General features: G+C 37.8%; 1 protein-coding gene across 1 annotated transcript; it reads left to right on the top strand.

Annotated features, from left to right (window-relative positions):
* The first annotated feature begins 1472 nt into the window (after positions 1-1472).
* On the top strand, positions 1473-2742 carry LOC116161926 (retinol-binding protein pinta-like). The gene is made up of 6 exons (XM_031475426.1): positions 1473-1681; positions 1729-1879; positions 1928-2180; positions 2228-2335; positions 2382-2487; positions 2535-2742. The coding sequence occupies exons 1-6, from the start codon at positions 1561-1563 to the stop codon at positions 2684-2686; spliced, it is 891 nt and encodes a 296-aa protein (XP_031331286.1). The 5' UTR covers positions 1473-1560; the 3' UTR covers positions 2687-2742.
* Positions 2743-9054: the final 6312 nt, after the last annotated feature.

Below are 9054 nucleotides of genomic sequence, written 5' to 3'. Positions count from 1 at the left end.
AGTGGGCTATTATTGGAAACGTGTTGGGAGAATGTTTCCCAGTTAGCATTGGAGAAATATTTTCTGTTTATTATTAATGGTGGCGGTAGAGGTGGCGGAGCGTAGTTGGTACGAATGCGGGATAGCCGCGTGTCGGAAAGGGGCAAGGCAGCAGAGTCCTGACGACAGGGAAGGTTGCGTTAGTGGTTAGATGGCTGTTTAATAACACGACTAGGATTCTGTAGCCGGTCCGTGCAGTGTACAACTAGCTGAAAGGAGGGTCATTTTTGTTCCGATTAAGAGCCGCTACCAGAACGCATCTAGAATTCCTAGTGCACAAACATTAAAGGTGTATATAAACAAATGTTCTAACGCGTTATAATATTGCCACTTAGCGTCGCGTTACCAACAACAAAATGACTACGCAAAAATATTGTTAAGCACCCGCCGAAACTATTTTGATGTGCAAATTATTACCCTGCACAAGAAGATATTAACTCGGTTATTGAACTATTCCTGATGTGTCTTCCGTAGAAAATTGTAACCCGAGAAGTCCACCTTCCGGCACGAGTCAAGTTTAAGCGACATCTGTTTTGGAGGTAAACTGAATTTGTGTATTTGTATTTCAATACGGACTGTGTACTAAGAATTTGACGGTTAATATTTTGGAAGAAACATTCTTGAAAGGCAAATCTAATTTGTTGGTTGTTGTTTAAAGAGCTTGGCATGATTTGATAGGTCAAAAGCAAGGCAATCTATGTCAGAAGAAATTGGAACAAGGGAATTAAAAAAAGGTAAGCTAGCGGTCAATGTATATTTTGAACACTGTAAACATTGTAAATTTGGATAAAACATTCAAGGACTTGCCTAGGTACCCTGAAATGTAAATATTACACTCCATACCGCTTCCACCTATAGAATTTGAAAATGTCTAGCAAGCGTTGGGGAAGCGTAGAGGGAGGGAATGCAAATAAACGGCACTGAAAGTTATGATGTGAACTCTACGGAAGCGAATGTCCCTTCCATAAGCTGAAAATATACATTAAACTTGGAATTAGACTGAAATGGCAGTACTTGAATTCTCAATAAAATGACGTTAAAGTAGTTAAAGTTAAAAATGAAGTTAGATAGGCAAATAGGAAAGTGAAATTGAATTTTAATGACCACCCAACATCCAAACTTATGTGTGTCAAACATTAATTCCTTAGAAATTCCAGTGGAGTCTATAATTCGACATTATATTAATTTACTTGAGAGCCATCCTAATATGCATTTATGCCAAAACAAACAACTAATTTTGATTTAAAGTTTAATATTAATTTGTTGCCTGGTTTTTTTCTTGGTCAGTTCTTTTTTTCCCAACCTATTTTTATATTTGTACTCGGTGAACTATCATTTTCTAAATTTAATCTTGCATTGCAATTTATTTTGATTAAATTTCCGTTTTGCTTTTTTTATTTTATCAGTATTTACGACATGGTTCATTGCAAGTGCCTAATCAGTGGTCAGCGAGGTCGAAGGCTGTGATAGTCGGGAACAGAGCAGCAGACAACAATAGTGAATGCTATCGAGAGCATTACAATGCCACTGAACTACGCAGATGTGCCATTACAGTACGCGAAACGTAAATATCTCCACAAAGAAGATGTGGAATACCTCAAATCTTGGATGGGGAAGCAACCGCACTTACCCCAACTAAGCGGTAGCCCAAACTCTCATCGCGCACTCCACTTGAATTTTTCATTTCAGATCTGGAAGTGATCTTTGCCCTTTTCAGCTGTAATTGCAAGGTGGAGGCGACCAAGACGACCATAGACAACTACTTTACATTGCGCGGAATGCTTGGGGAGGTTTTTGGACCGCGCGACATGGAGACATGGAGACGAACTTTGGATGCGATGTGAGTTTGATAATCCATGAGTTACGTTTATCATCGTATATGACACAGAACGATATTACCGTTACCAAAACTAACGCCAGAAGGGTACCAAATCTTCTGCTGGAAGCTTAACGATCGAGACCCAAGCAAATATGTATTCGCCGATGCGGTCAAGTACCTGGAGACCATTATCAAAATGACGATACTACAACAGGGAACTTTGGATGGGTTGATTGGCGTGGTCGATATGGAAGGATTTTCACTAACACACCTTGCGAGGATTAACCCGATGCTGTTGAAAAATCTAATCGTTTTTGTGCAGGTAAGCAAGTGTGAGGGTAAACCTTGTAACTCTCCAAAAACACTTAGGCACTTCCAATCATGCTCGAAGCTCTGCACTTTATCAACGCCGGTACGCGTCTCGACAAACTTTTGACACTCATGAAACCAGTCATCAAGAAGGAGATATTTGAGATGGTACCCAATAATCGGTCATCCACTACTGTACAACAAATGCTTGTAGATCCACATCCACAGTGACTACCGGAAGACCTTGTACAAATCCTTACCTCTCCATTGCATGCCAAAAGAGTATGGAGGCTTGCTGGGGTCGGTTCAGGAGATGAGGGGTTCTGACCGACACGCATAATACAAACTCAGTTACTTTGATTTTTAGATGACATGGTGGGGATGATTCTGAATAACATGGACTTTATTGCAGATGAAGAACGAAAGGTTGTGGACGAGTCGAAGAGACCTCACCCGACAACCAAAATTAACGAATTATTTGGAATTGAAGGTACCTTCAAGAAATTAGAGATAGACTAACATCAAGTGGCATGATTTTGTATCTTACGGCTGATCAATACACAACACTACTCTTGCTCGTTGGTTTTATTCTAAGACATTATTCAACATAGTCCAGAGATTAATCAAGAATGTTACGTTGATGACAATAAAGGCGCATTTACAGAATTGAGGAGGGGAAGGAAAAAACCAGATGAGATGAAAGCGAAAAGAAGAAACGAAGACCAAAAGGTATCAATGGGTTGGATACGAAGGTCGGAGTAACTGAAAGAAAAGAAGAAGTAAAAAAGAGGAACGCGAAGCTGCAAATCTGTAAACAGACAGATACACAAACAAACAAAATAAAAGGGGTAATGCCTCGCGTTGCACAATATATCGCATAAGCGATGTATAACGTCTGACACGAGGGGTTATTCTTATACGTAGAACTGCAATCAATACTAAAAAAAATCAAATATTCGAATGACTTTACAACAAAACAAAATTTGGTACGACTATAGGTTCTTCCTTACAATTGGTGTGAGATATTTAAAAAATGACATTAAGTTTTAAGAAGAATGCTATAAAATGTACAAATAACTAAATCTCTATTCAACAGCAACTAAAAATCGTAGAAATTTACTTCGGACAGTGTCGTTAATTTTAAAAACTAAATCACAAGCAAAGGTAGAATGTGAAGGATGAAATACAGCAAAAATGAATATCGTAAAGCAGAAATCTCTATGGTGTTTTTGACTTGCAATGGCGTTGGAATTTCAATGGAACTCTTCTTAAGCAATGTTGCGAAAATCCAAAGTTCAGCATTTCCACTTAGAAATATCTATGTTAACAGCGCAAAAAGGAAGAAGGAGTCGTAAACGGCCTTAAACTTGTAAAATAAATCCGCAAAAATGCGTCAGCAAAGCTTGGAAGTAAGATAATAAGAGATAAACTTCACTAAAATTAACACAGCGCCAGTGTATCCCAAAAATAGCAGACAAAAAATGTCAAGTAACTTTAATGGCGTGTATCTCCTTTACAAAATCACACCTCGCGTTTCCGACAAGGACTGCCGGCGCCGAAAGGAATAAGAGAAAAACGCACGACATCGAACGGTAAAAAAACGAACATGATAAAAGAAATCTACTACAGGAACAGACTACACTACAGAAATTATTCACAATTAACGAATGGGTTGCCAGATAATCACCTAGATGGCGTAAGGATTGTTATATAAAGGCAAGAATTCGCATATGTCATTTGAGCGAGATTAAACCTCGTAATTTAAATGAAAACCCGAGCAAAAATTAAACGGTAAAAAAAATATCGTCACATCGTCATGCAAACTCTCAAATCAAAAAACGGCACTTGATCAGAAAACGAACAGGTTAAAAGTTCGCCAAATGTCACCGCTTGTTCGCACACTGTCAACTCCTAGGTCAACTCAGTTGATCGTTGCATTGCCCCCTCCTTAGAACCGAAACTGCAATAAAGCAGGCTTCTGTGGTTGTCATACAACTTTTATCTGGTTTTTCTTGACTCAGTATGCGAGCTTCGCGCTAGTTGGTTGGTATCCCCAGCAAACGGTGTCAGTCTGTTAATATCAGGGGTTGGAACTGGAACCGAAAAGAGTTGGTACGGGAACCGGAACCGATTGCAATAAAAATCCCATCATTAGGAATCGGAATCGTTATTTAGGAAATTATGATAACCGGAACCGATACCGGTAACTTTATTATTAGTGCCGAGGAACCGGTAGGTATTTTTCCGTTCTCTCTATCTCTCTCTCTCTCTCTCTCTCTCTCTCTCTCTCTCTCTCTCTCTCTCTCTCTCTCTCTCACGTTGCGTTTTATTTGCTCTTAAAATTTGCTTCGAAAGTGTTTTCTTAGATTCAATACTATTCTTCACTTTTCATTTACCTTTTTCTGGCTTTGTCTCGTTCATTATGATCTTATTGTGCTTCTCTTTACCTTCGCCTTTCCTTATCTTTCACGTCTTATCCTATTGTCGTTCTCTGAATGGCCAGAAAGCCCGAAACACTTGAAGGATGTCAAATATTTCGACTGGGAATACTTTCAAGATCCTACAGACGGTATAACAGGTGGTGCTTGTTTCGAAGTGAAAAAGTACGGAACTAAAATGCGATAGAATGAAGCGCTTCCAAATAAAAAACGAGTGCGCAAGCAGGATAAGATTCACAAAATCACAGTGTTGCCGGTTCTAAAGAACGTTCCTCGCATTATGAGGGACGAACTGTCTGCTACATCTTTGAATGCATAAAAAACGTTATCGAAGCTGAGTTTGCGTCGAGTCCGTTTCGGTTTTTGGGCTACGTCAGGAAAAATTGGGTGGGAGAGAGATTTTTGCAGAACCATCAAAACCTATGTAAGTCGTGTGCGGCATTTTAGATTGTCAACTGAAAGTTTCAAGACGAATCCGTATAATAGAGGTATACGAAAAATTTAACAGCCGCGTAAACGTGCGTTTTTATCACGAAAGTTGAAGTTAATTGCCGAATTACAAGGGGAAACTGTGCCACCAATTCCACGAAATTATTGTTGGGTGTGCGATTAAATTCATTGCGAGTTGCCATCACGAGTAAAACTAATATAAAATGGCGTATTTTTATTACGTGAACGAACATTTTCGTTTTGTTGCATTGCTTAATCAGCGTGATTGCATTTTTTTCCAGAACGGCGTTGTGGTCAAACGTACAGACCGTTTTATTGTAGTTGAGGATTCTGAAAGCTTTCGAATCACATAATGAAGCTTTTGAAAGTCCTGCATGTTCTGAAGTCTCTGAAGATGATGAGAGGTTTGAAGGTTTTCGAAACTATGAGTGAATACTATGACGTCGCTAAAAACTCTAAGGGCTGAGGAAAATCCTGAAAGCAATGAATGACTCTTCTAATAGATCCAAAAGCTCTGACTATCCAAAGAACTTCGAATGCATTACAAACTAAAAACTTTAAATTTTCTAAGAGATCTCGGCTATGGAGCTTCTGGAGGCGCTCGAGATTCTTATGACTGGGAAAGTTATAATTTAAGCATTCCTGAAAGCTGAATATTGGCGAGGAATACTTTAAAATGCGATAAAATGAAGCGCTTTCAGATAAGAAGCGAGTGTGAAGGCAAATAAGATTGAAAACGCCACAGTGTTATCGGTTATAAATGTCGCTCGCGACTACAGTAAGAGTCTAAGTCGTGCTCGACATTTGAGATCGCGTAACATTTATTTTCGACTGAAGGTTCCAAGACAAATCCGTATAATCGAGGTAAACGAAAAATTTAACAGCCGCGTAGTCGTGCGTAATATTTTAGTAACATAACAATTGGCGCCCGAATGTGTATGTCATTCAGCAACATTTCGCTCTGAGGATCCACGCCTATGCCCTCCGACTGCAGCCGACGCACCCGCTGCTACATACATCGCTACCCGCAACACGCATACAAGGAGCATGACCTCCGCCTTTTCTTTAAAAAGCGGTACGAAATAAAGCAAGTTTCCTGGTTATTGACAAGAACAATAACACGCACAAATTATTTAATGAACTTGTCTTTTTATCGTAACTGACAACTCCAAGTCTAAGCGCAATGGAACGTTTTGTGCTTTTGACCACAACCCCTTCGTGGTAAAAATTTATTTAAATGCGATCACGTTGATCGAATGATGTAACAAAACGAAAATACTTAAATACGCCACTTTATGTTAGTTTTATTCCTGATTGCAATGAATCTAAAAGCACACCCGACAATAATTTCGTCGAATTGACGACACAGTTTCCCTTTGTAATTCTTTCGCATTAAAAATATAACACACGACTACGCGGCTGATAAATTTTTCGTTTACCTCGATTATGCGGATTTGTCTTGAAACCTTCAGTCGAAAATAAATGTTACAGGGTCTAAAATGTCGAGCACGACTTAGAGGAGTTCGCTCCACTTAGTTTTTCTTACTGTATCGTCAAATTGAAAAACCGAAGTCAACCTAAATCCGACTTGGAGTGGTCACTTACGATAAAAAGACAAGTTCATTAAACAAATTTGTGCGCCTATCTTGTTTATACGAGATTCTGCATTAAACGGCAACCGGTAAAAAGATTAAAGACGATTAATTATGCTTTTGCTGGCTTTTAAAACCCAAGGCAAACATTGACATTTCCATACCGCGGTAAATTATTTGAATGAGGAAACAAAATTTTAACTACTGCATTTCGAGAAAACTGGAGCCCAGTTTGTTCATGACTCAAATCGTCAACCCTCTTTCTAAATTCATCTCCAACGAGTAGTCAAATTTACCAGGCGATACAAAAGGTCTGTCTTTTATTTTTTATTTATTTATTGAATACTCAAAACAACAGGTACATTGTATCCAATGACAGTTTTGAGGACTAAAATAACTCTTAAATTCCGTGATATGAATTATGAATAAAAAATAATTGATCAGTATAAGGTAACGAACGAGGTCTTGCACAAAACGTTCCACCATCCAATCTCACGAATTGCTGGCACCTTTCAAAAGGAGAAAATCGACTGTAATTTGGAGAAAACCTTCTCTTCGTCTCCAAATCTTCGATACTTGTTGGTCTTCGTTTCTTCGTTCCGCAGTCTATCTCTTTCTTATCTAGTTTGTCCCTCCCCTTCCTTAATCCATTGACTGTGCCTTTTCTCCCCTAACGCCTCTTTTCTGGACCATGTATCGGGTGACCCAATAAGACCGATCCTCGGCCATATCTCGAGAACCGTTCGTCATATGACTTAAGGATAACAAAAATTATTGGGTAAATCGGTCATGAAGAATCGTTGGAAAATCTTTTCAAGTTCTAAAAATGACCAACAGAGGGCGTAACTGCTATCTTAAATTTTAAAATTGCATTTTCTTTAAATTTCGCATAATAAACTAAAAACATTTTTTTCACTTTTTTAAAGAGAACCAGTTTATCTATCATTTTCGTAAGAACAAAAATTCAATTATTTCAAAAACAAAGATGGTGTGGGGCGTTCAATTGTTTTTGAAATAACCTGGGTTTAACTTTTTAACCGTTTGGCCGATTGTAACAAATTTGGTATCGTTGAAAAGAGCATTCCTTGGGCAACAAGAATCAACCAAAATATAGTTAATTTAGTTGAATCCTTCTCCGCCAGGGGGCTAGTTTAGACACTATGATCCAAAATCCTAAAAAAATCAAATGGAATGATATGACCTTTTCTTTATGAAAAAGTAGCCAAATAACACCCAAAGAGGCCAGTGAAAACCGTTTTTCAAAATCTCGTTTCTAACCTCAAATATTGGGAAAATGAGATTAATTAATTAATTAATTAAAATGCTTAAATTGTATCGTATTTGACGTATTTCCGGTATTTGTCGATGGCGCGAAAGATGCAGTTTTTTGAATTTGTAATCTTTTCTAAAATGCCGATTCCTAACCAAGAAGCATTTAATATGCTGGCGGCGATGGTTCGTGGTCGATTCGGATAACGCAAATAAAAGATGTGGGCAGCGATGGTCGCATTTTGAAAATACTCAAAATATATCGCCAGCATATTAAATGCTTCTTGGTTAGAAATTGGCATTTTAGAAAAGATTACAAATTCAAAAAACTGCACTTTCTGAATGTAAACACAGCAGAATAATTTATAAATTACGGCTGTTATTATTTTCTAATGCATCGTGTTTCACTTGTTTAATCTTCCAAGTGCTTTTCTTTCGCGCCATCGACAAATACCGCAAATACGTTAAAAGTAAATTTAAGATACAAGGTAAGCATTTTTATTAATTTATGAATTGATTTCATTTTCCCAATATTTGTGGTTAGGAACGAGATTTTGAAAAACGGTTTTCACTGGCCCCTTTGGATATTATTTGGCTACTTTTTCATAAAGAAAAAGTCATATCATTCCATTTAATTTTTTTGATTTTTTTAGGATTTTGGGTCATAGTGTCAAAACTAGCCCCCTGGTCCAGAAGGATTCAACTAAATTAACTATGGTTGATTCTTATTGCCCAAGGAAGACTCTTTTCAACCATAAAACCAAATTTGTTAAAATCGGTCAAACGGTTAAGAATTTAAAGTAGGTTATTGCAAAAACAATTGAACACCATCTTTGTTTTTGAAATAGTTTTTGTTTTTACAAAAATGATAAACTGGTTCTCTTTAAAAAAGTGAAAATTTTTTTTTAGTTTATTATGCCAAATTTATAGAAAATGCGATTTTAAAATTTAAGATGTCAGTTACGCCCTCTGGTGGGCATTTTTAGAACTTGAAAATATTTTCCAGCGATTCTTCATAACCGATTTACCTAATAATTTTTTTACCCCTGTCATACGACGAACGGTTCCCGAGATATAGCCGAGTAACAGTCTTATTGGATCACCCGGTACAATGATGGGTTAGAAATAAGCCAACGAG

This window comes from Photinus pyralis, unplaced genomic scaffold, assembly GCF_008802855.1.
Source record: "Photinus pyralis isolate 1611_PpyrPB1 unplaced genomic scaffold, Ppyr1.3 Ppyr1.4_LG10, whole genome shotgun sequence".
Taxonomy (NCBI): domain Eukaryota; kingdom Metazoa; phylum Arthropoda; class Insecta; order Coleoptera; family Lampyridae; genus Photinus; species Photinus pyralis.
This window is presented reverse-complemented; position numbering and strand designations above follow the sequence as displayed.